At 40.9% G+C, this 27958-nt stretch overlaps 1 protein-coding gene across 2 annotated transcripts; it reads left to right on the plus strand.

Moving 5' to 3' along the window:
* The first annotated feature begins 31 nt into the window (after positions 1–31).
* LOC101161895 (transcription factor COE2) lies at positions 32–27931 on the plus strand. Of its 2 annotated transcripts, XM_004072364.4 has the most exons (16): positions 32–702; positions 2177–2333; positions 3762–3819; positions 4869–4924; positions 5044–5117; positions 6399–6467; positions 22226–22307; positions 23477–23618; positions 24281–24411; positions 24620–24746; positions 24858–24946; positions 25019–25084; positions 25628–25802; positions 25888–26070; positions 26152–26322; positions 26500–27931. In XM_004072364.4, the coding sequence occupies exons 1-16, from the start codon at positions 569–571 to the stop codon at positions 26529–26531; spliced, it is 1746 nt and encodes a 581-aa protein (XP_004072412.1). In that variant the 5' UTR covers positions 32–568; the 3' UTR covers positions 26532–27931. The 2 variants fall into 2 exon arrangements, with proteins under 2 accessions (XP_004072412.1, XP_011477442.1); XM_011479140.3 differs by having other exon boundaries at positions 34–702; positions 26152–27931.
* The last annotated feature ends 27 nt before the right edge of the window (positions 27932–27958 follow it).

The following is a 27958-nucleotide window of genomic DNA, read 5'->3' on the forward strand; positions in this document are numbered from 1 at the left end:
CCAATGAGAGCATCCATTTCAACAATCAGTCCCCCATATGGCACCAAGGCCCCTCCTCCACGCTCCATCCCGGCACTCATTGATGCTTCAAATCACTGCTTCACTACTAGCCCCATGGCTGTCGGATCAGCTGTTTTTGATCCGATCTAGCCTTGCCACAAAGGAAGAGTTTCTGCACGTACTTAAAAATACTTTCGCTCGATTCCAGTTCAGTCTCATCTGTCTTCGCAGTCGAACCCAGCACACGAACAGCTGCGCGCAGGGAGAGGCAAGCTCGTGGAGGATGCTCGCAATCCGTGGAGAAATCTGTTTACAACCGCCGAGTGAACATTGACAGAAAATCTGTTTTGGATTTCAGTTAAGGATTGTATTCTTTAAGTTTACACACGGCATCACTCATCTTCCCTTTTGAAACTCTATTGTTTCCATCCCAAAGCGCTCTGGAGAAGCGCTGCGCCTCAAGGGGAATCCTCTGTTGTTTAATTTAAAGTGCTCCAGCTGCATTACCAGCGCATATTTTGTCCTTTTAAGTTACTTAAGTTCACTGAAACACCCGGACAAGGCTTAAATGTTCGGTATCCAGGAACATCTGATACGAGAAGTTAGCGGATTAAAAGAGAGAAGTCTTGGAGAAGAGATGGATCCAGTCCGCTCGTGGGTGCGTAATGTTGGAGTTGTGGATGCGAACGTTGCAGCGCAAAGGTACAGTCTAAACTCTTCTAATCCAGAACTGTATTGACTTTGTTTAATGAACTACGTTTACTCAAATTGGTTGGAACAGTTTAATTGTTTTTTTTAATGAATTATTGTTGCACAGCAGCTGAAATGAAAATCAAAACAATCTAAACTACTTGTTGCAAATGCGTCACGAATCTTCTTCAAAATCTCCGAAACTGAAAAAAAAAACTCTTGTTCGTAGAAAGGTGTTCAGAAAAACGAAATAATACTCGTCATGCTAGGTTAAAGTTTTTTAATCTGTTTGAAAAATCAAGACTTTGACAAGGAGAAAAAAACGTGTGAGTTCTGTATTTATTCACGAAAGTTTGGGGGATTTCATAAAAAAAGGATTTATCTTTAGAAAATATATGTTTGCTATAACCTTTAAAAAACAAACAAAATAATTAAAGCCTTTTTAATAGAAACGAAATATCTTTGGAAGTAAAACAATGGATATTAAATTAAACCATGAAATATTTACTTGCCTTTGCGCGCAAAGCGCTTGCGCTCACTGCTGCTCCAAACTCACTGCAAACAAAGTTGCTGCAACAGAGTGAAGATTCACAAACGCAGCACCATATTCTACAAAAACAAACAAAAAGAAGTAAAAATGTATTCTGTGAATTACGCATTTGATCCAATAGTTTCCATTTTGAAATGACAAAGGTATCAAATATCAAACTATGTTGAGTGGCTTTAAATATTTGACATGAACAAAATTGTTTTCGATTGTTTTAAAATACTTTTGTATTCATTAAAAAACAACACTATTTTTTTTACCTAAAGAATTATTTTCAGAGTGACAAAAAAGACATTATTGCATTTAAATTAGGTATTTAAGGGCCTTTTCGGTAAGTTTGATTTTCTAAAAATATTCGTTTTCTCTCGATCTGAAGTTTTTTTCCCCTGTACAAATTTATTCAATTCCAAAATGTGGAGCATATAAAAATGCAACATTTCTCATATTCTGTGTTGCACATATCAAGTAGGGAGAGAAAAAAAAACACATGATCATCTAAAGTCTTTTCCCTTTTATTTCTTTCCAAACGATCAGTCATGAATTATTCCATTATTGTATTTTTTGCCTACTTTGTATAATGTAATATCTAAATACAAAGCACAAAATGTGTTTTCTTCTTTTTATTATTTACTCATATTTATTGAGTCAGTAAGTCAATTGCCACAGTGAAAATGTTTTAAATGTATTTTTCATTTTCTTAATTTAATTAATTTAATTTAATTTTAAAAACATTTCTTTTTTTAAATCTTCCATTCCTTTTTTCTTAAATATAAAATGACATATTTTTCCAGCATTGATTAATTTCAATTAGAAAAAAACAAACAAAAAAACAAAAGAAAGCGAACAAAAAACTGAGATAAGATGCAGGCAGTGAGTCTCTGAACTCTGAGTTTTGTTGTACATTATGGTTTCTGATGTCTCTTCCTGTTGTTTCCTCAGCGGAGTTGCTCTGTCAAGGGCTCATTTTGAGAAGCAGCCGCCTTCAAATCTGCGCAAGTCCAACTTCTTCCACTTTGTCCTGGCTCTGTACGACAGACACGGCCAGCCTGTGGAGGTGGAAAGGACAGCTTTTGTGGATTTTGTTGAGCATGAAAAGGTGCGTGAGACTTTTCTACCTGCTCATTACTCATCAGTGTATATAGTTTTAATCTTAGCACCTCTTTTGAGAGGCTCAAAAAGCAAACACGGTCTCCAAAATCTAACTGACAGATTTTCAGCTGCATTTGGGATTGGTCTCACCCAGAAAGCGAAACATCGGAAACAGCTGATGGCTGCCTGTTTACACAAGGTCTACCCTCAATGAGCTGATGAAGTGGGATTCAAAAAGAAAATGACTAATTAGCAGCTTGCCTCATTAGGTGGACATCACTACTTTTTAAAAAATGCAAATGATGCTTGCTCCCATTAAGTTATACAGTGAACTCATCAAAGAGTCTGTTCTTTTATGCCCCCCTCCCATAGTTTTAAACAGTTGGCAGCTGGATTCCTCAGGTTGGAGGGGAGCAGTGTGGAGTTAGATGTTGACGGATACTTTAGGCTTGTTCAGGCCTGGTCACTCACATCCTCCTGAAGGGGCAGCACCTGTGCTCTTTGAGGGAGACTCGCAGACACTCTTCCCTCAAGCTGAAGCTCAAGCATCGTTTCCCAGCTGCAGTTCATGGAGGCAGCAGTTTCACTTTGTGGCTCTTTGTGGCACACAGGCCAGCGCTGACTCATGTGGTGGCATTGGAGAAGTTCATTTTCTGCATGGTTACCCTGGCATCTGCCTCGTAATTATGCAGCTGTAAAGTGACGGCGTGGCAAAAACAAATGCACCTCTGTGTGTATTCCTAGAAGTTATGAAGCCAGTCACCTATCAATCACCTGAGGAGCTTCAGTCTCACACCGCCCGTTAAGCTCTGAGTCTGTTACTTTCCAGATAATCTTCACGCATCTTAATTTCCACACAGATTCTTTGCCTCTGTCTACTTTCAGCTTCTTTTTCAGTGTACTTGTTCTTTTCTCCTCCCCTCCTGTGCTCATCTCTGTGATGCCAGCCTCCTGGGTTACTGGACCAGAGAGCATTCCTCAGAGACCACTTAGAAAGACCAGTAGAGGTAGAAGAAGAGAAGGAAAGCGGCGGAACATGGAAAGAAAGGGGAAAAGTGGAAAAAAGTGAGGGAGGCAGAGCATAGGGGATGGAAGAAAAGTGGAAAGGAAGTTTTTCAGTCAAGGTCGACTGCGGCTTAGTTTCACACACACAGGTTGCGCAGACTCACACATACAACCGTGGCATTTGATCTGAGGGTTTAAGGACCTTTGTTGCAGACATGAGAGCTGGAACTCTACAAAGAGCATCCAAATCAAGGTTAAGTACTCAGCTTAAGTGCGCTCGCACATGAGCTCTCTGATCTTGAAGCTGATCCATGGAGAGTGCGATCTGCAGGTTTGTGCTTCAGACCCATTTGTGCCCATTTAAACACAAATTCACGAGGTTGTGCTGTTCTGCTCCGTGTGTCTGTATTACCTGTTTTGCAAAGAACAGACGGGAGAAAAGACCAACAACGGCACTCACTACAAGCTCCAGCTCCTCTACAGCAATGGTGAGTTGGTTTCAACAGAACTTTTCCAACTGTGTTCATCTCAGCCAGTAAAAGAGTAACTGCTGGGTCTAAAGGGCTCAACAGAAACCAGCACATGAGCATGAAACACACCTGCACCTCCTCATCTTCCTCCCCTCACTTCTCTGAAATGTTCAAATGAGCTACAAGTTGCCACTTCACCAGAACCCCTGACTCACCCCCACACTCCTGTTTCCTCAACATAAGTTCAGGGAGATGCACTGAGAAATTCGGTTCCCATGAGCCACTGCTGCCCCTTCTCTGCCATCATCAGCACCCCTGGGAGAGAAGATAAAAGATGTGTGCTAGACAAACCCCCTCATACTCATAAACACAAGCACACTTTAAGCACTTCCTCTTCATCCTCCCATATCTTCATCTTCCCCCAAGATATATCAAAGGCATTCCCATCCAAACTTTGATGAGAGAAACATATTTTAAAAGCTGTGTTCTCCGAAGTCTCCATGAGAAAATCCATGGTTAGTGCTTTTTCCCTCAAGAAGCAACATCTTTATTTCTTTTGTTGATATGTACAATAAAGGGATGAAAGCATCTGGAGGTCCAGGTATCTCTGGAGAACCTGTTTATGAACTTAAAAGTCATGAACATGTGAAAATAAATCCACAGATCATATATTTCTATTGATTTGCCATGTACTCTGCTATCACTGAAAAAATTTCTAAATTAAGACATGAACAACCCCAAAAAATAGTTTGAGTCATGAGAATCTTGAGAAGTTTTTGACCTCAAACCAGGACATGAATAATTTTGATCAAACATCAAATAACTTTGAATTCTCTCAGAAAGCATGACAGAAATGCATGCCAGTCATGTTCTCTTTGCACACAGTCCGTGCAAAGTTCATCCATTTTTTTAAGCAAATCTGCAGTTATTTTCAATTTTGAAAAAGATAAATCAGTCGAAGCAGACTTAAAAAGGTTTGTTTTTTTTGGTCACAGGAAAATATTGGCACAACAAATACACATACTCTCGATTAAAGGGATGTTTGACGTTCTGTCTTTTTTGCACAGGAGTCCGTACAGAACAAGATCTCTATGCACGTCTTATCGATTCTGTCACCAAGCAGGTTGGTCAACTTTCCCCAAGTCCTCTTCAAGATGACTGCACTCTCAGCTGAATAAATACAACTTCATTGTTTTTTCCCGAAACTGAATCTTTCCCATTGCTCTGTACTTTTTCTATCAGCCCATATCATATGAAGGACAAAACAAGAACCCAGAAATGTGCAGAGTTCTGCTCACACACGAGGTCATGTGCAGGTGAGTGACACTAACACACACACACACACACACAGACTGTCTTAAACCTTTCCCTGCAGGGACTAAATCCAAATATCCATTGCTTTTATTCACTCTGTTTTCACTCAGTCAGCTTGAAATGGGGTTTCAGGACGACACTTGAGGCTCAACTTTTTTTTTTTTTTTTACTTTCCTGCTGCTGAACTATAACTCCAGTCAGGCTGTCATCGTTCTTGTAACAGTGGTAACCCCCTGCTGCTTTTTGCTTTACTCCAGCATGCTGTTGGACCAGCTCCTGTTTCATGCTGGACCCTCATGGTTTTTGGCCTGGGGTTTTACAGCCAGACCTCCGCAAACAGCTCCACACTTGCAGGGGAACATTTTTCCTCATTGAAATATAACTCCTACACTCCTTCACACAAGCTATCCTGAAATGTAATCGAGTCCAGATTTAAAATCAATATTAAAAGAAATCTGGTGAGGAGTCGTTTTTTTTAAAACAGGGCAGAAAAGGGGAAAGCAAACAGATGAAGAGAGGGTTTTGGATGAGGAGAGCAGTCTGGAAGAGGGGCAGTGACCCGAGATTGAAGGGCAGTAGGGGAAAGGATGGAGACCCGGGACACGGGGAGAGACTCTGAGATGGACTGGGCTTTGCCATTGTGCAGCCAGCAGATGCCCGAATGTGACTCACAGCTGGCTAATAACAGAGCTGAGGAGGCAGAGGGCAAGCGGCACAGCTGGGGAGTGAGGCCGTCTGACAGGGGGGCGGAGGGGGGAAGGGCAGGGCCAAGCTGGGACACGAGAGGTTTGAGGCGAGGTGTAGGGGTGGCAGATGGTTAGGGGTGGGGGCACTTTTGTTATGCAGTAAAGGGGACTTTGGGAAGGAGGGGGAAGTGGATGGCTGGCCAGCAGGCTCCCTGGACAGGACAACTGACGAATGGTAGGATGTTGTGGGACCGTGTTTGTGTGTGTGTGTGTGTGTGCACACGCAGAATGAGGCTGCATGGGGGCTGCGTTTGATTTTAGAATCAATGTGACAGATTGCCCGGCTGGCTTTTCACTTTTGAATGCTCTCTCACTGTTTGTAGGGTGTGCTGTTGTACCTTTTCTTCCTTTTTTAAAATTCTTTTGTCTCTTCTTCTCCACCCCTCTCATGCCTCTTTTGTCTGTTGCTTTCGGCCAACTGTGAGGCAGAATTGTCTCGGCCCGTGGATGCGGATGGGCTAGACAAATGTTTAATTTCTTCTCTCCAGTTCTGAATATTTCTCCTTTCTCTCCCCCTCCCCTTCTTTTTTTTCTCAGTCGCTGCTGCGAGAAGAAAAGTTGTGGCAACCGAAATGAGACCCCCTCTGATCCAGTCATCATCGACAGGTAATGAGATGAAACCAATATCTGACACCAGATTGAAAAAACTGTGCCACAGTTGACACAGTTATCGTAAAAAGCAAAATGAGATGAGCAGCTTCCAAAGTTGTTGATGAACTTTGTGATATATTCTTGCTTGTTTGTCCTGCACGAATGGCAGCAGGCTGCTGTGCCAAAAGTCTTTCTCCTCAGTTTCCAGTTTATCTATTGGTTTCTTTTTGACCCTCAGGGATCTGTTTCACTTTGTCCACTTGTTCTGACACTGCACCTGAAACCTGACTCAAGCACAGATTTCTTTTAATGAGAAGCATGTGTATCTTCCATTCCTCTGGACAGACTCACATTTGTAATAAATTCCCAACCCTGACAGCCAGTTATCAAGCTCAAAGGCAGATGAACCCCCCCGTAATCAGCGTGTGTGAGAGGTTTCACGTCTACTGGAGGCCTCACACCGTCTGCCTAGCATTAGACCTGTGATGAATGCTCACAAGCTGACCGTATGTGAAAATAGTTTCTCTGTGATGTCAGAGCGGAGCCTCTCCTCACCTCTTCCACCTGTACTGCTCCTCTTCCTTCTCTCCTTCCCTGCAGCTGTCTGTAGGAAGCACTTCACACACATCAAGGATCCTTTTCTTTCCTCTCTTCAGTTCAAGCTGGCTGCCTGTTGACAGTGTGTCTCCAAGGATCTCAGCTGAAGATAGTTTTCATATAACTAAAAAAAAAAAATTGGTTTGTTGTCTTTAAAATTTTCCCAGAATCTGTCGGAGCAGCTGCTTTTCTCATTCACCAGAGCACATTCGTCTCACAATAACCCTCTCCGCCCCCTTTTATACCTCTTCCTGACACAACCGAACTCATTCTCAGCCTGATTGTTGATGGGGGGAAAACACAACTGTCTTGTGTGCATTTATAGACGAGTGTGACACTCAGGGATTGATTTAAATGAAATCATTGACTCTAATCACACTGGGCACATCCCGGCTTGACGAGGGTGTCTCCCTCTTGATGGTCCTGGGAAATCTCGTCCTGAGGGAGGAACCTATTAGCGGGCTAGTTAATATCTGAAAAGCCTGTATGGTTTTGCATGACCACGATACCCTTTCATCCATGGCAGACACATTTTCTGGAGTGAAAGAGAAGGGAAAGTAAAGTAACTGGCATGATATGAGAGCCAAACACCACAAATGCAGTTGTGTGCAAATAGAAGGATCTATACTTGTTTTTGGATCTTTATTTATGCATGTATATGGATGTATGTGCAATTGTCTATGTGTCTGCATGACCCCGACTCTGACCTTTGTTTCCAGTTGCCTCTTGGAGCTTCAATTATTCATGTGTACAAGGATGTGTGTCTGAGAGTGCAGTTGTGGGTGTGTATGAAGGAGACGGCCTGTTTCTGTGGCTGCAGTAATCAGCCTCCTGCTCCCAGCCCCAACACCTGTTCTCCAATTAACATTCAGCGTGCTGGGCCCCACTCGCTCCAGTCGCCCAGCTTTCCTCCCTTTTCCTCCCTCTTTTCTCTTTATTCTCACACTCTCGGGCCTGCACTCCCTTCTACGGTGCCCCGGTTTGTATCTGCACCTCGGCACACCCCTCTAGGTCTTTTCATTTGCTCTCACATGCTCCTTTGAGCTTACCATTTTCACTCCCTATTGCCTTATTCCCTTGCTTCTCTCTTTTTTTTTATCCCCTTTCGCTTTTTCACCACCACCACCCCCAATTCCCTGTACCCTGTCTAATTTTGCCATAATTAGGCTGTGTCATTAGGACACCTACCCAAGCACAAGGGAGTTTTCAATTCCCCAAACGGCCCGAACCCCCACTTTTCTAATCTCCTTTCCATATTGTTTCAGTTTTCTCTCCCCCTTTCTCCTCCTGCTGCTGCCAGCACAGCAGCATCCCCTCCTTCCCCCCTCCACCCTAATCCTGATTTGAGTGAAAAGGGAAAGAGAGGAGATCATGGCTGATCCATAGGGAGGGGTGAAGGGACAAAGGGTGGAGGGACAGAGGGATGGAGAGGGCAAGAGCGGCTGCTGACAAAGAGATAAGTCAAGATGCTCATTGAAGAAAATTATCTAATGCCTGCTGTGTGTAATAGTTTGATATTTGTCAGATATTTGCACTGGTGAAGACTTATTTTAGGAGAGGTGAGTTTTTGCAGAGGGCCACTTGTCTTTAAATGATGGAGGGACCAGTTTACAGTTAGATCTCAAGTGAATAAATCTGAGCTTATCATCATAAATGTCAGCTTTCAACTCTGCAACAGCTAAACACACATAGCTGTATTTGATAACGACAATGGGAATTTAAAAAATTGTTTTCTTACTCTTGAACTTTAATAAAAAAACATTTTTATGATGACCATTTGCATCAACAGTAAAAACCACTGTTTAGACTTAAACAGTGACCTTAATAATTATGTTTTAAGAAATTAGTGAAAGTTATAAAGTAGCAAGGTTCATCAAAGTAGCATTCTTCATGGCAGATCTCTTCATGAGGGCGTTATTAGCGTTTTGACCTCTGACCTCTGAGAAAATATATAGGTTCTGGGCCAAAGCTGGTCTCAGTATTTATGAGAAAACCATGGGTTTTACAATAGAGACAAGCAGATGTCAGTATTAGTATTAGAGCGTGTGGCTTGCATGGTTGTGCTCGGCCCTCAGTGTGAGCGTGTGCTTTTAAATTTGGCTAAGAAGCTGAGATCAATAGTTGGTCATAAGGAGTGTGGGGAGGGATCCATCGTAAGGCCAGGGCCTTGTGAGGGGCAGTCTGGTGATCAATGGCGAGCACTATCTCACTAATTGATCGTGTTTCTAAGAGGGTTCTTTTCTTTTAACAAGCCGGTGCTCCGAGAAAAAAAGAAAAATCAATGACAATTTTCCAATGCTGTCAATATGGTTCCTTCTTCGTGCTCAGAATGAGCTTAACAAAACTCTCATATGGTCTCATATTAGTTTGATCATGGAAAAATGCACTTTTGCCTTAAATAACTCACTTCAGTATTCATGTGTTTTCCAAATGTCCTAATGATGTTTTTTTTTCTATAACTATTCAAACAGCGATTAGCTGTCCAGAGCAAAGACTTCCAAAGCTCAGCTCCAACAGGAATCCATTACTCTTAATCTCAGGTTGTGGGTTGTATTGATTTTGTTTGTAGTCTTGATTTTAGTTGTGTGTATATACTACAAGCCTTTTTTTTTAACAAACAAGTACTGCTTCTTTTTACTTTCATGAAAATCAACCTGCCTTTGTTTGACTTGAGCCTTAAAACTCTCAAAATCAACATGTTTGTCGCCCTTGTTGTCATTTGCTATTTGTGGTCAAACCTGCATTTCCCTTCCTTTTTTTCTTTTTGTTCATAATCATCCTTAAGTTTAGCAAGCAATGAGTGATATTACTTTTGTACCTGCCCTAACTGAATTATTTTTTCCCCGTCCAGCTAATGGTGGGGAACAGCTGCCCCTATATCCTTTTGCTTCAATATGAGAGAAAATAGAAGCTGACGGACTTTGGGAAAAGAACATTAAACTATCAACCATGGAATAAATGCAGTAACATGTTTTTTGGCCATGTCAGGGGTCGAATTCCTTTCCTCTCCCAGATGCATACTTAAATTCTGCCGCCAAGTCACCCGTTATGTGGTCCTATATACACATTTTGGAGTTTTATGTGTGAGACATTGATGTAATTTTTAAGGCTCTTTCCCATAACTTCAGTAGAAGAATTTTTAACTGTTTGATTTTTAGTTGCAACTTTAACATTAATCTTTCTATGTCACTGCTTTTGAATAATTAGTTTTGGACACAGGTTTTGGAGTTTAAAACAAAATACCTTCCTGAGCTTTTGACTCCACTTCACCCTGATTCCTAAGGGTTTTTAGCCAATTTCATCCATTGTGTGGAGTGCGATATGACAAGGCTAAAGACACAAAGCTGGACAAACAACAATATTAGTATTTTTAAAGTATTCAGACTTTCTTTTACAAATGAATCTTTTGAGAGCAGTTGAGAGCAGCGATTAAGCATGTGGTGGCTATGACATGATATTAAAGGGGCCTGTTATCCAAGAGTTTCTTAAACAAAAAGAAATACATATTTTGTTGGTCAAGATCCAAGTGACGTGTTCAAGAATAGGACTGATGTGGGCATCAAAATTCCAGTCAACAATGTGAGGAACTTTTGATGGTGTCCATTATAGCAGCGATCCCCAACGTCACCGTCCACACAGGGGAGGAGACGTATTGGCACCACGCTGTGGGACAGTTGTCACCAGGCCCAGAGAAAAAGAACACAATCTACATTTTTTTAAATTTCTTTTAGAATCTGATTCTGAGGGAAGTTATATTTTTGAAAACTAATGGATTTTCCTCAGTATTTCTGACTCATTCTTGACATGTTGTCACTTGGTCACATGATGGATTACATTTATAAAAAAATTAGGATTAATATTCCATTTATGAGTATTTTTTTTGTTCAAATCATTGTAAATCAGGAGCAGCCGAAAAAATGCTGTAGGAAAAAGCTGGTAGCTGTGATGTAGGCACTATACAGTCAGTGAGTCACAAGCTCCCTGCTCTGCTCATTTCTGATGAATCCACTTGCAGACATATATCCGTGAACGTTTTCTTCGTCTGAGCTGGTATTGCTCTATTTTTTTCCACCGGTAATGTCAGGTTGGGGGTATGAGTGGCTGTAAGCTAGTAGGGGAGACTGTAAACAAAGGATGATGTGAAATGAGGGTAGGCTTATTCTGCACCAACAGTTCTGCCCACAACTCAGATCCAAATTTTTGATGAACTACTGCCGCTCTGCAGAAACTATGTCCTAGAAAAAAACACAGTTTTTATTTTTTTTTATTTTGGCTAAAAGTGGCATAATCATAGATAAAAGACCATTTGAAATGCTTTTACAATAGATCAAAAGATGATTGGAGTGGGACTCTAAAGCTGCTGTGCTGATTGTTAAATTTAAATCCCTAAGCTATAAATATCAAAAAAACAAACATCTTTGGAAAGTCTTTTTTTCTGTATCCGTCCCTTTTAAAAGTCAGATAAGGTTGAAATTGACAGGTTAAGGGAAAATCTATACCACATTTTAATGGTTCCTTCACAAAATCTAGTGAACAAATAGAGCTTAAGCCAGCTGCAGATATTTTACAGAGGATGAAGATAAACTTTACCTTCAAAAGTTAAGGGAAACTAGAGGCCAAAAAAAAAAAAAATACGTCAGATGCCCACTTCAGCCTCGTACAGGCTGGTCTGTGCAAAGATTGTCTGACATCAAAACGGTCCGTGCCCTAAATAGGGTTGGAGACTTCTGCACTAGAGTAATTTTCTTGAGTAATGAGCATAAAATGATGGGTGCAAAAAAACAATAAACGAATAAAAATGCTGAGACAAGCTCTGATTGAGGTGAGTTGTTTGGAAATAATCAGTCATGACTTTGAGGTGGTCAGTTTTCTCTGATGAAGTTTATCAGAAAAGACACAAATTTTTGTTTAATTGAAACCGTCCTTTTGGAGATCACAGTTGTATCACTAGTTGCTGTAACAATTTGGATTTTGATATAAACCACCCCAGTAACCTGTCTGTCACTCTTGTGTACAAACACAAACAGCTCTGCTCAGTCTGTTGTCACAGGTCTCTCCCCCATGGGGTGGTACTGTCCAGTCCCGCTAGACCCCCTGTCAGCGAACCCCTCAGGCAGCAGGGCGACACAGCGCCTCACACTCTAGAGGGGCACACAGGCCGGACCACTGAGCAGCTGGCACGGAAGCATGGGGATGCTCTTCCCTCGGGGCAACAGAAGCAGCACAATGACTCAAAGACAGACAGGGAGACAGAATGCAATGTCTTGAATATCGATTTCCCTGACAGGTACTGTTTCAAATGTCAAGAGCCTGACTAAGACTGCAGAGGTTCAGGGACCTTTCATCAAACTACTTTCTGCAGTGTGGTCCTAAACTCCTCTGTACTAAGGAAGTGTAAAATGTGTAGCAGGTTATGGGCTTAGTTTGTGTTTAGTCACCTTTGCTCTTTTTCAGCCGTTGTGCCTTCAGACCTCACCACAAGGAGTCAACCTGGTTTGTTTTTTCTAGAGAGTTTGCAAAAGGGCCAGTGAGAGCCAGAGAGCAGAAAGAGCAGAGTTCTGTTTTGACAGGAAATAGGAACAAACTACCACAGGTCTGATGTGGAGAAACAGCAGGGGACCTGTAGAGAGGATGGGGTGCAAAGGGGCATGGGGGAAATTAGAAGTCTTGAGTTGCTGCTCAATGGCACTTTGAACGGTCTTGCTCTCACAGAGCTGCTGGGGCAAAACCTCCCATTTATCTGACCACTAATAGGGTTCACCTTTGGTTGAGCAGTGAAGGGATTAAGTAGGGGCACTCAGTGGATCAGAAGAGGGAAGATTGCTGTGATTTACCGTAGAAAGCACTTTTCCAATTTAAAGTAAATATGAAGAAGTGTTTAATTGTCAAGTTTACTTTTAATGAAGTTACTGAATTTGTATTTTATTTTTTAAGAGGATTTTCTGTCAGAGCAGTTAGGCTCTTGTTTGTATGAGTGCCAGTGTGTGTTAGTGGGTGGGCCAGGAGTCAGAGGCCAATTAGTGGTTGTATTTAGGAACAAGGGCTGTTTTCTTTGGCTGGATGCTGCTGCTTGGGGAGGAGCTAGGAAGTTGTGTGTGTGCCTGAATGTGTATGTGTGTCATTGGGCAAAGTCAAACTCCTCCATTGTGGTCTTAAGTTTCACTAATGACTTAACAATGCCCCCTGGTGCCGGAGCAGCCCCCGTAAGTCACCTTTCGTTTTCTTCTTGTTGATCTTGGATACACACAGGATGCCTTTCCACAGGCTGAATTCTCTAAAAATTATTATTTTTCTGAAAACCTTTTGAGACCCTTTTATTTATATGTCGGGCATATGTCCTATATAAAAAAGTGCCACTGATAGTTTGGGGCAACATAGTTTCTCCTAAAATGCAGGATTGTTATACTAAAATTGAAAAAATATCATTTTTACATTGAATTTTTCTATCAAGTCATTGCAACTTGTGTTTTTAAAAACCCAGATGATAATTTCTGATGCCTTCCAAGCATGTAACATAACCTGGTACATGTTTTAAATTAAAATGATTGTAATATTTAGCAAATTTCCCTTTTTCTGTGGGTGGAGACAAAGTTGACAACTTTTCTTTCTAATTATTTCTAATTTAAGACATAGTTATTTTAGCATTTTTGCAGTTTTAGAAACAATTACCAGAAATTACGTACTGTGTATATTTAAGACACCATTTTTCAGAAGCTGATGTTTTTTTTCCTAAACTGAGGGATCCACTCTTGTAAAAAATGATAAGAAATGTCCAAATTTTCTGACAAGAAAAGTATCCAATAAAACAAATGGGATGAGTGTTAAATGTTTCAAGTTGGGCATTAAACTGGGCAAAACAGTTCTGACTGTAAACTTTCTAAAGAATAGATACATTTCAAGTGTTGGGTGCTTTACCACATGAAAAGCTTGAGGACAACGGTGACTGAACAATTGTGTGAGTGCCAGTGTGTGAGTATGTGACGGTGTGTGTGTGTAATGGTCCTGATGAATCTGTCAGGTCTGAGGGCAGGGGGTGATGTGACTGCTGACAGGCTCCCAGCAGGCATGCTGAGAGCCCTGATAGCGCCTGGCCTCCCTTCAGCTCCCCTCAACCACCCGGCTCCCGTTCTTCTCTCACACTCCTTGGCTCCCACACATTTGCTGTGTATTAGCTACGGGCAGTAAATTACCGCACCCTGGACCTCTGAGTGATTCCATTCCTGTTTCTTCGTGTTTCCCTTCTCTCCTCCTCCTCCAGCACTATTATCCAGCTCACCTTCTACTGCGTCTGTCTATCCGCCTTGTTTTCTCTCAGTTTGATCTGTTTTCCTTCCTCTGTCTGTCATACTCGTCCTGGCTCTTCGACTCCCTCAACCCTGTCAGATTTCCCTCCCCTGTCTATCTTTTTCTCACTTCTGTAATACTTCTCATCCTCCGTCCTTCTATTGTGTCACGCTACACAGCGTTCCTTCCCTCACACACATCCCCTCCACTCCCCATTTACTTTCTTACAAGCAGGTCCCTGTTGTCTAGGCTTCACACTTTTCTTAGCCGCTTCTCTCACTCATGTCCTCTCCGCTACCTCTCTCTAGCTCTCTCTCAGAAACCTCTTCTTTGCCCCCCCACATCCTCATTCAGGAAACAGATGTTGTTTGTCAGATCTTATCATTACTGGCTAATTAAGAAGACATCTCTTCTCCTTCTGTTGTTGCTTCTCTTTCCTCTCATCTCCCTCTCTGTGGCATCCATCCCACATTCATTGTTCTTCTTACAGGAAGGTTTGGGTCGGGGTTTGATACACACGTTATTGTTAAGACTGATTAGTGGCTGATTGATTGAAAGGGTACTGAAAAGGTAACAAGGCTGCTGTTTTATTGCGGATGACCCGGTGTGTTTGAAATCTACTCATTTGTTGAGGGTGCTGCGTGTCTCCATCTGACAGTTGTGAGAGTAAATTTGAGTCCTCGTCCCACAGGAGACACCAAGCATGCTGGGAGAGGTCAGGCCTCTGATGGGACTTCTATTCCCTGTCCTGGTTGTGAATTCATGTTCTCCAGACTGAATACCCATCCATATCCATCTATTTGGCAGAGTGAATGCAGTCCCATGTGGCAAAGCTCTGGAGGCAATCTAGGCTTTTGGCTCAACTCTGTAGACTGAAGCCTTAATTCATTTAAAATTGTTGAAATGCACATTTAGCAGCAGGCAAGAGGTTATGCAGAAAAACACTTTTTGCACCCAGGAGATGCCTTGCTGAAAACCCTGTGCACCTTTTTCTATTAGCATGCTTTTCCTGTGCGAGCCTCTGTGCCACATTCAGGTTTGTGGTGGCATGCCTGCCGGTTTTACAGCAGTACCAAGCCCAATAAATCAGTGCTGGCGGTGAAAATGTTTGGCTTTATCACAGTTCTCAGGTTTAGAGGTATGGGGGGGTATTTGGCCAGAGGTTGCAGAGGTGAAGCCAGCCTGGGAGGTAACGGAGAGACCAATACAAGAGGCAAAGCACCATAGGCTCAGTTAACAAGAGCTGAGCTCATGTTGCTGAAGTATCAGTCTAAACATGAATAAAAAAAATAAATGTTATAAGTCCCAGACAAACCAAAAGACATGATGTTTTAAAATATATTTAAAAAAACATGACTTTGCATGACAATATGACTTTGCTTCAACTGTAGTAGTCCCTGGAGTGTAAACGTGTTGTCCTTTTATGTTACACACAGCTGTTGTTACTGTTGTAGGATTTTAATCATTTTGAGATGTAAAATTTCATTTTTCATGCCAGCGGTTACCCAAGAGTTAACTGTAGTATAAATTCTTCTTCAGCCGTGTGCACTTATTGCATTTAAACGTCTTCAGTTTATAGAGGTGATGCTCTATTCCTAATGAGAAGTAGGTTTATTTGTCTGTATAAGTTGAGGTAAATAAATAAAATGCTGTTTTGGGTGACTGATGGCACAGACATCATGTGATTTGAGGCAGAGCTCTAAAACGGCTTTGTCAGTGGCATGCTTGCTTGGAGGAGTGAAGCTGATGCCACAGATATGTCTGTATGTTTTTGGAGGAGGAGGAGGGGAGTAGACTTGGAAGGCCGGTGTGAAAGGTCCTGTGGTGGTATGCGACAGCGGGGGTATCAGTTCGTGGAGGGTTTTCTGTGCCCCATTAGCAGTGTCAGAGGTCGTGTGCCCCGGGTGTTAACCCTGGTGACCAGTCTAGCTTCCAGTCTGCCAGGAGACCCTGGTCCAGGGGTATTTATTACCTACCTCCAACCCTGCCCCCATCCAACAAACACACAATTATACACAACCCCCAAACACAATTCTCCTCATGGAGGTAAACAAATCACCGTCTGTCACTCCTCAACCTGGGTATGTAAATTCACATCCATACAGTTATATGTGATGATATATGTATTTATTTGCATTTACACTAATTAATCCAAGAAAGCAGCCTGCTTTCACTCTCTGCGGGGATATTTTAGTAAAATCAGCGTACACGTGCAGTATTTAGATATTAAGCAACAATTTTGCTCATTTTTATACTTTAACAGAACAGTTGTGTACAAATAGCTGCCTGCTTGTGTACACTGGGCTCGGAGCTCATGCACGTGCATGGGGTTTGCACAGCCTTTGTGCGACACATGTATTTCGGCCTGCTGGATGAGTTAGTGCTCTCATTGTGTGAGCGTGGCAGAGCAAACCCCCTTAGCATGTCAGTATGTTTTAATGCTTCACATCTGGTTTCTTAATTTTCCAGCCCTCCCTCCAGCTCCCTTCCACCACCATGTCAGGACACTGTTTTGTTTTTTCAGGGTGGCGGCTGGGGGGGGGATGCTGAGATAGAGGGGATGCTTGATGAGTGATGGCCCTGCATACAGGACGTCCACATTCCTGCTCTCTACCTTTGTCTGTCTCTTTTTCTTCATTTTCCCTATATTTTTGTTTTTGAATATTTGCAGGAGTCACACATTTGGGGGTGATAAAAACAAACTCCCACTCAAAAATTTGCCTTTTTTGTGTTGTGCCATCTCGTTTTCCTTCCTTACTTTACATTACTTCTTTCTGAAGTTCAAACTTAAGGATCTTTGATCTTTGATGACTAAATTGAGCTTCAATGCTCAATTTAGCTTCAGTAAAACAATGGGCTTCTCCTTTTGTAGAAAGACATCTAGCTTTGCTGCTAATTTACACTCTTCATTAGACCTTTAGCACCACATCAAGACCCACCACCAACAGTAAACCTGTATTTACAATCAGCACAGAGAGTGATGTGTTTTATGACTACGTGAAAAGGTAGTTTAAGTCAACAGTGATTAGTGCTGATGACTGCCAATGAATTTTTTTGTCCAGCTTAGGCGCTCAAATCATGATTAGAGCCATATGTAAAGCAGAGCGACAAACACTTATGTGTAACAGATGCCCCGTGTTCTGAGAAATGTGAAACCCATCACCCGCTTTAAAGAGTGAAGCTTTAAAAAAACAACTAGCAGCCCTTTGTTTTGAGTGTCATGACTCTCTGTTAGGTTATTGAACTAGTTTTAGTTAAGCAAGTTGTTGCTACTGGGATGCTGGACTCCTGCAGCGAGGCCCGTGTTTTGTCTTAGGAACTGATGCATATGCAGACAAAAGGGATTGAAGGCTCTGACAGAGCTGTTGAAGTGAAGACAGAAAGGGGAAAGAAAAACATACTCCCTGTGGTGCCACAGTGTAAAATGATCTCTGGATTTGGGTGTTTGTTTGTTTTTCATGATTTAAATGTGAAGATTTTACAAAGCTTTGTTTATACTGATGACCACATGCAATATACAAAGAAAAAACATTTGTATTTATTGTTAAGAGAATAAAAGTCACGGGGAAACTCTTATTTCTAAACCTTGACTTGTCTAAAAAAAATTTTCATCGTTTTTGCAGCTGGTTCAAAAGTTAATTTATAACTTTCATAATTCACAACATTTCCAAAATTCCTGATTTTCTTGTTTTAAGAAATTATACAATGAACGAGTGTCTAATATACAATTTACTAACCATGGATACAGTTGTACCAACAGAGATCTTTGAAAACAGCTTTTATCTTCAACCTCCTGCTGACTCTAGGATCAAATGGGTTCTTTGCATGTTCTCCTCAATGTTCCTGTCGCTGGATGAGAATGTGTGAGTGTGTTATTTTACCCAAACAACAAAAACAAACAACAGCAATGTTCAACTTTTGCAACCACAATAGAGAAGGGGGATAAAAAACAGAGGGTCCTCGACTTCTTATTAATTATGCAAGATTAGTCTAATTATAATTCAGCAAATGAATGTGTGGCAGAAGGTGTGAGGCGACGGGGCTGGGAGATTTGCATGTTAAGTGGGCAGGGGGAACCAGCTAATGCATGCAAATATATGCATCAATGTCTCGCTTTAATTTCAGCATTTGCAGCTGTATGCGTCCGAACTAACTAAGAGGGGGGTGAAAAGTTGACTAAAAGCAGGGGGGTGTTGTCATTAAAATGAAAGTGTATGCACACATGTGGACACTTTAGTGTGCACATGTATGCAGGAAAGATCATGTGGACGATGAATGATAAGACAAAGTCAACAAACAAGGTCAAAAACCCGATCAAAGTGCGCAATGTCAGGAAAGAATGAAGGGATGGATGCTTAGATGGATGATGGAGATGCTGGGATGGATGCTGAAATGAATAATGAGGTGCTGAGATGGATGCTGAGATGGGTCATGGAGGTGTTGGGATGGATGATGGAAATGCTGGGATGGATGCTGATATGGATCATGGAGATTCTGGGATGGATGGTGAAATGGATGATAAGTTGTGAGAAGGATACTGACATGGATCATGGAGATTCTTGGATGGATGCTGAAATGGATGATAGAGATGCTGGAATGGATGCTGATTGATTCTGGTTGATGAATGTACACACCCATTAAGTTAGTGTTTTGCATTTGTTTTCTTAAGTTTGTTTTTACTGGCATTTGTCCTGTCATTCGGTAAACAAGCGGATGGCAAACTGTGAAAGAAACACTTTGTGGAAGATCTTTTGAAATGTCAAGTGATTTAATATTCCACAACCTAGAAAATATTTTGTCCTTAGGATTAAATAACTAAATAATGTTCTATGTGTGATCAATTTGCTAAATAAGGACTTTTAATCCTGATAACCCTTAATCATGGCTCCCACATGAATGACAACAATGAGTTCAGAAAAGATGGAAAGACATACAACATGGATGTGTCCTTTCATATGGCTTCATTTAGAACTGGGATGTGAGTAGTTTTAAGGTTTCCAGGTTCCCACTGATAAATTGTAATATTTTTATACCAACAGTAATATTGATTGTCCACTGACCAAATATTTCAAAGAGAAAACATGGAAAGGCTCTTGGAACTGAACCAGGTTTAACAAGGTCCTTTTCACACTGGATGGAAGAAAAGTGAGTAAAAGCTTAAGAAAAATGAGAGAGATTAGAATTTGTTGGGGGGATTCATTGCTTTGGGTGCAATTTGAAGTTCCCCTTTGAAAAAAAGATACATTAAGATGAATTATGGAGAGCACAATGTGGGTGGGATTGAAACTTGCCAAAAAATTCAAACCTTATTCTGCAGCTTTTTTCTCTTTAGTCTCAGTGTTTGTGGAAAAATGAGAGTGATGGCAGAAGTTAGGAAGACATTAGCTTGAAATGCTAACTTGTAAAGACATTGATCCTGATAATACACAGGAGTGGACTCTTTTGTGCCCCCCCCACATGTTCTCTGAGAAAAGAGTTTGGACATTGCACTTAAAGTACTACTTAGGTTGGATGACATGTATAATTTTAAAGGTATATTTTTAACAGTGTAAAAAACATTAAAACAATTAATTTATTTTTATTCAGCATATGTGAAAAAGTTATAGTGGCTGTTTGTGTTTACCCCCTTTTTTTTAGTCTTTGAAAATATATTTATATCTGTCATGCTAGCAACACACCTAAACACTAGAAGAGAGATGATTAAAAGGAGTCAAGAAGTAAATGATTATGATTATGATTATTATTATTATGATTATTATCATTAAATTATAATTAATCCTAACAAAAGCATTCAAGTGACTGTGTCAGGGTTCCCTTATCCAAACAAGTATGTGTAAAGACTCTCTGCTTCTCCCCAAACTCTTTCTTTTTAAATTGTTGAGAAAAGGAGTTGAGGAAAGGATATTTTCTAAAAATTGCAAACAAATAGATCCATCTTCGTCTTCCTGTTCCTTGTCGGAGCTGGTATCTGGCTCAAAACTGTATGGCTGGATAGCTCAAATATTGCTCGCCATTGTTGTTGGACCGCTAATGTTCTGTAGGGGCTGTGAGGGACTGTAAGATAGTGGGTGAACAGATGGATGAGCCCACAACTCAGAGGCAAATTTCTAATGAACAACTGCCATTCTGAAGACACGATGCCAATTTTTACATTTTGGCTAAAAATGTCTAAAAGACCATTGGGAACACTTTTATAATACTTTTATCATGATGACAAAGATGATTGGAGAGGGACTTTAAAACTTAAGTAAACAGTATTTTGAGTCATGCTTGAGTTCTCTAAAAAGAATATATATGATTTTCTTTAAATGCAAAAATAAAGTTATCTATTAGTAGAGCTGTTTGCTCTCGTTTACACTTTCTCGTTTACACTGTTCATTTCATTTCATTTCATTGTATACGCGTATGATGCAAATTGTACATGTGCACAGTGACAATAAAGGCATTCTATTCTATTCTATTCTATTCTATTCTATTCTATTCTATTTATGATTTTTAATGATAGAAAGGAGGATTAAAGTTTTAGGATTCTTTATTTCTGTCTTCATAGGTATGGTAAATTCATTTTATTTGAGCAGTGTTTCAAGTGTTAAAAACTAAATTTTGAAAGCATCAAAAAAGGCTGAAAATATGACTTGCAACTGCAGCGTGTTTTTCCTCTGAGATATAAGGGGGACTGTTAGCAAAAATGAAAATGTAAAAATGAAGCTTAAAGACCAGAAGATTATTCTGATTCATTGCTCAGTTTTGCAACATAAATGTAAAGTCGGAAATATAAACAAGTAATTATTCATCTCCATGAGAAGTGTAACCTAAATATTCAACAGTGACTTAGCATATGCTACAAGTATTTTAATGAGCGGTTTTTGAGTACTCTGTACTCTGTTCCACTTCACCGCTGATTTATAGTGGAGTTTTAGATAAATCAGGACTAAGGCACGTTTTTATGGAAGTGAAATAGAGAAATGAATAATCTGCCATAATTATACCACAAGACAGCCTATATTTATTTAATTCTAAATGCAAATCTGCTTAATTTTTCCTCACCCTTGGCTTTAAATGAATCTCTTTAGCCTAATCTACACCTGCTAAAGAAGCTCTTGGTTTGTAAAGCCTCTTTCCATGTTCTTGCTGGATTTCAGTGATGGAATGTGCTCATGTTGTTGCCTTCTTTTCCCATTCCTGTCTTTGCCTCTCAGCATTGGGACTTTGGGATTGCGGCAGAGCTGTGTTGCCATGGCAGCTGGCTGTGTTTCCGAACCCTGTACACCTGGGACTTGGAGTCTCTCCCCGTAGTCTCCCTTTCTCCTTTTTATTCCAGCTTTTCAGGTTTTCTCCGGTACAGCAGAGGCTATTGCAATCACTGTCAACTCCAATGAAATGTAAATTTAAATATGCGGTGAGACTCTAACCAGAAAACAAAATTCACGTCCACAGAAGTGTGTAAGTGCTTTTATAAGTACCTTCGTCCTTCCACCTCCTACTTCCACATTCTCCGTGGCTGTCCCTGCTTCAGTTCCCTCCCCAATCCCAGGTGGGGGTTGAAAACATTGTTGGGGGAATCCCTGGAGTCTGCTGGCCTACATCAGTGTCGCAGCTTAACTTGGAAATATTGCAGCACTTTTCATACTTCTGTGTTTCAAAATTTCATAACTTGATTTGAAGTCTACTACCAGTGACTATCAGGTAAAAAGACTAGCTGAGACTGTTGACAGAGCCACAACAACATAACACACCTTCCATCATGAACGCAGGCGTATCTGTGGAAAACAACATCTCACTTGAATGTTGTTATTTTCCAGGATGGCAAATAATCACTCATGGGATTTTATTTTTCTTGTGTAAAATTTGTTTCTGATGTTTAATGTGTGCCCTTTTGTTTGCCCTCTTAGGTTTTTCTTGAAGTTTTTCCTGAAATGTAACCAGAATTGTCTGAAGACAGCAGGAAACCCAAGGGATATGAGGAGATTTCAGGTACAAAAAAACAGAACACTTTTGTGAATATGAGTATGTACGTTGCTGGAAAAAAGCAACACGATCATATGGCACTGTGAATAAAATAAATTTAAATAAGTTGGTAAATATCCATTTTTCCATTTTTCAATAGTATTTAATCACACATTCAAACATAGCACATACTTTCCCTTGGAAAAATGTTCCTGGAAAAGGGATCCTAGTGGAGGGAACTAAAGGTGAAAGTCAGAAATCAATAAGAAGTCAAAGCGATGGAAAGACAAACGAAAAGAGTTAGATATGTGGGAGACATGATCTTTGGGGTTGCTGGGGAACAGGAAATGGGCTGAGGTGTTTCAGGAAGTTGTCAAGAATAGAGTGATTGGCTCCAGATGAAGGAGGTCATGCTCTATGACCCAGGAAGTGGTCACAGGGGACACTCCCGCCTTACTTCCTCTACCGTCTTTCAGCACCAGAGGCCTCAGTCTGGCATTTTCTCTCAGTCTTTTCCCCTGTTTCTTGCTCCTTCTATCTCCCACCATGTTTGTTTTAACTCTTGTGACACATGCTGAGAAGTTATGAGCCTGGGGGCCTAAGACTTTCATCTGAAGGTTAAAAGGTGATCAGACCCTTTTATAAATAATTTCATATTTTGCTTTAGCCACAAACTGCATTTCTCCCCTACACGTGTATACATGCAGTATATAGATATGTATAAAGTCTCATTACATCCATGTTTCCTCTCAATAGCTGCAATGGAACTCACACATACAATAGCCACAAAATCAAATTAGAGACACCATAAATCATTTACTACTTTAACGGTTGGCTTAAATAGTGGATTTGTTCCATATGTTTTGTGTCACTGTGGGATTAGTAGGAGACAACAAGTTTGCAGCATGCTGTGTGAATCAAATGTTAGGCAAGAGGCAGTGGACAGGCCATATGGAAAGCTAAAGGAGGAGATGAGGGATGGATGTTCTGTGTCATCCCTGGAATGCAGACACAGTATGGAAATCCCAGCGATGTCACATTAACCATGAAGAAAAATGATTCAGAGAATGTATCTCAGAAACGTAATCCCTGAAACAAATAGTTGCTCAGGGATTCCCAAGGAGTAACCAGAGCTTTGGCTCCAGTTATGTTCCACACATTCTAATGTATGCTCCCTCTTTGCTCTCCTCGTCCAGGTGGTCTTATCAAGCACCATAAGCGTTGATGGCCATGTCCTCGCCGTGTCTGACAACATGTTTGTCCACAACAACTCAAAACACGGTCGGAGAGCTCGAAGGCTGGAGCCAGGAGAGTCTGTGGAGAATACTATGGAATACGGTAAGGACTACTCTCTGCTGCTCTAAAGCAACACCTCATTCATCTGATTTCTTTTTATTACATGTCTCTGCCGTCACTCACACCTAGGAACATGGGGCAAATTTTTCCGAAGAATGTACCCGAGCTGCATAATGTTCATTCATAGTCTTGTTAATAGCCATTCCAGGCATCTTCAGTGGTGCTAAGGGACGTTTAAAGAAAACATCAAAAATATTTATCACACGTCGCTTTATGTAAACTGCATGTATTAACAAAATTAAAGGTAAAGGTGCATGGTTATTGTGAAATTTTAATCAGTCTTTGAACAAAAATTACAAAACTCCCTTTGCTTTACAATGATTTAAGATTTACCTTCAAAAACAAAAGTTGTCTTTCCTCTGATTGCGACTTATGTGTCCTGCATTTTACTTTTGTCCCTTCTAGTGTAGCTGCCTTAAGGTTTTGAGTTAGGGATCTTTTTTTTTTTTTAAGTTTTCATGGATTGTGCTACATCATAAACCTAAATAACCCACAGCTGCTAAAAAATAATCTGAATTTGAAATTGAACTTTGCTTTTCACACCTTTGCTGTCAGCCTCACAACAATACTAAGCCTTGACCTGGTGTTTTTCTAACCGAGGCACATCTTGTATTGAGTAAATCATGCTCTGCTGTCCTTTTAAGCTACGCCATGTATCAAAGCCATCAGTCCCAGCGAGGGCTGGACCACCGGCGGGGCCATGGTCATAGTCATCGGGGAGAACTTCTTCGATGGGCTACAGGTGGTGTTTGGAAGCATGCTAGTGTGGAGTGAGGTAAGAGTTATCTTTGGAACATCTCACTGACTGAGGGTACATATTTTGAAATGAAATACACAACGTATGCTTTGTCTCGGCGTTGGATGATTTATGTGCACGTTCAGCACATTAATCTCACCAAAGTATTTTGTGAGCGTAAATATTTACAAAGCATGCAAAGGGCGGTTTGTGACACAGTTTTTCTTTTTTTGTACTTCACGCTCAGCTGATCACTCCACATGCTATACGAGTCCAAACGCCTCCTCGCCACATCCCGGGGGTCGTGGAGGTCACACTGTCTTACAAATCGAAGCAGTTCTGTAAGGGAGCCCCCGGGCGCTTCATTTACACAGGTATGACGTTGCATCGTCATCTTCTTTTTTTTCCAAGTCTACCAAAATTACAGACTTTACAAATATGAGGTTTTGAAAATATTATGATTAACACACTGAATACCTTTTCAGCACTTAATGAACCAACCATAGACTACGGTTTCCAGCGCCTTCAGAAAGTGATTCCTCGACATCCTGGTGATCCAGAGAAACTTGCAAAGGTGAGAAATTTTCATAGACTTGTCCAGCTTGTGTTATTATGGAATAAATTAAACAGAATGTTTACTTCACAGGAGATTCTCCTGAAAAGAGCAGCAGATCTAGTGGAGGCCCTGTATGGAAATCCACACAGTAATCAGGTAAACGGAGAAGGTTTCTTGATCGATTCAAATTTCATGACAAAAGTGAAAAGGGTTGGCAATTGTAAAGCTGCAGCTCAATTAGCCTGTGTTTGTGTACTTGTATGTTTTTTAAATTAATTTAGCTTAGTAAAGGTTTACAGTTAAGACATTTTGTCAGACCAGTTTACATGGAACTGTGATGCTGTGTTGTCAGGATAAAGCCAATTAAATACAACAATATGGAAACACGACACTGCACTTTTAGTTTGTGGCAGACACCTGGTTGTTTGGCAGCAGGTTCTCAGTCCACCGATGAAATGAAAACACTTGAGTGCAGCAGAATAAGTCAGAAAATTGTCAGCAGAACTGTTTGAGTAACTTGTACTTAATGGCCTAATTGGGTGTAGCTCTCACATTCTCATTTTTAGACAATAATTAGAGCTGTGCGCTGTCCTGTTGCTGGCAAAAATAACAGCAGCAACACACTGTCAGCCCATCAGTAGCTGTTAATACTTTCACATTCCATAAGGGTTGCTGATCACTGTACTTGATTTCCTGTAGGACATGCTGCTGAAACGTGCCGCTGACATCGCTGAGGCTCTCTACAGTGTCCCCCGTCCTCACAGCCAGCTGCAAGCTCTTCCCAGCTCCCCAGCACATGGCAGCGTTATGGGTTTGGGCTCCTATCCCTCCCAGCTAGGTGTTAGCATTGGGGAGCCAGGACAGAGCAGTCAAGGTGAATGAGCTATTCCGAAAATTGTTCTCCTCTGTTTTTTGTATTAAAACTGAAGAACGTAACTGAATCGGTATTTCTCTTCCAGGTTACATTCGAAACCCCAGCAGTTTGTCTCCCAGGGGTTACCCATCTGCTTCCACCCCCCAGCAGTCAAGCTATGGCAGCAGTGGGGGGATGACTGGAGGATATGGGACAGTCCCCATGACAAGTTTAGGAGTTCCAGGATCTCCTGGCTTCAGCAGTGCTTCTCCCACAAGCTCTCCATACAGTAAGAACCTCCTCATCACAATGCTAAATTAGTTTCTGTAAAGTTCTGGGTTGACATTGTCTGTTGACCTTTGTTCCACAGTAATGCCCTCCAGCCCCACCATACCAGGAAGCTCCAGCTCCTCATCATCTCTTTTGCCTTTCTCCTCCTTCCCTTCTGCTGCTAAACAGAAGAGCGCTTTTGCTCCTGTCCTCAGGCCCCAAGGTTCTCCCTCCCCTGCCTGTCCCGCATCAGCGGGGAACAGCTTCAGAGGTAGTCATCCAACTCACTATCTGACGCCGCTGTCTGAACTCACGAATGCAGTCTAACCCCCTCTACTAACAAACTGGAAAGCTATGACTGAACCAGACAGAAAACGCTTGCTGGATGTACAATAATGAAAGACCTGCCAGGCTTGAATCATGGCTTTTGTATATTTTTTCTCTCCAGCGATGATGGGCCTGGTTGTTCCCCCGATGTAGCAAAGCACCTACCCCACTCTGCCCCAGACCACTGCTTGATTTAACCCTTCTTTTGGCGCAGAAAATGGGAAATTCATCTCTAGCGCTCTTGTATAACTTTCCTCCCCAGCTGTCAATCTTAGTTCCATTGTCATCCAGACTGATAAACAGAACAAGGAATAAAAAAGTCCAAAGAGGAGCCTTCTACTCTAGATGAAGAGGAGAATACTCATCCAACAATTTCAGAGCCACTTCTCAGCAAGCAGCATCAGACTGAACTGGACGACAGCTGTTTGTGTGCGGCATCAGAAAGGAAACAAAAAGGAAAGAGACTTCCGATTTTACACGGAGCTTCAGGATCTACACAAACCTTGATCAGACTTGGAAGATGGGCCCTCCAAAAAGCGCAGTGAGAGTTGACAGGTGGCAGACAACTGCTCCAATAAGCAGGGTGCTATTTTGTTAGAGGACGGACACCTTAAAAGGCATGTGTGTACCACTATCTGTGAGCTAGTGACAGATTTTTTTTGTATTAGACTTTTCTAAGTCAATTTACATTCCAGAAGAATAGTCCCTTTATTTTTTCTTTTCTAATTTCTATGGTTTGTCAAGGGTAAAACCTTTCTCTCATGGGTTATTACTAAAGAAATTCATATATTGATTTATTTAAAAGCAAGCAATTTAACTTATTATAGTTAGTTTAGGGAATAATATAAATGTGTTTTTACAAAGTGGTCCTTTTCCAGTTGTTGTTGACACAAAGATTTTCAGAAATTGGCAGTAACTTTGATAAATGATCGGTAAGATTTTTCTTTTTTCAGTAAGGAAAGAAAACATCCTAACTTGTAGGTTTTCTTGTAGCAGAATACAAACTTTATCCCCACAATTACAGAAGATTGTGGCTCCTTGTGTGGAAGGAAATGTTAGTTTGCCTTATCCTTGAAGTTTACTTAAAATGCATGCTTTGTACACCAACCACCTGATACATTTCCAATTTATACATGATTAGTATTAGCCTTTTCCGGATGTCTTCAATATGTCACAACCCAGTACAAGGAGAGAAGTCACTATGCAGTATGGAAAACTATAAGCACAGCAGCTGGAAAGAAAAGGAGCAGGTGCATGAGGTGAACTCTGACCCTTATTACCCTGTTCTTACCGTTATTATTCATTTTGTCATCACAACAAAAACTGCTTTCTCAGGACACGAAAATAAAGAGTAGATGACGTGCAACTTTTGTTTTTTTTTAGAACACGGTTAATCTTATTTATTTAAATAATTATTAGCAATTTATTATTATTTTTTAAAGCCATCTTTCTTTAACAACAGTACAAATTATTGGTGCAAATGTGATTTGTATATTTTAAGGTGTAACTATATTTTGTGGTCGAAATAAAAAAAACAAAAAAAACAATAAACGGACAAACTGAGTTTTTCCCCCAATTAT

This window comes from Oryzias latipes, chromosome 9 (assembly GCF_002234675.1).
Source record: "Oryzias latipes chromosome 9, ASM223467v1".
Lineage (NCBI taxonomy): Eukaryota > Metazoa > Chordata > Actinopteri > Beloniformes > Adrianichthyidae > Oryzias > Oryzias latipes.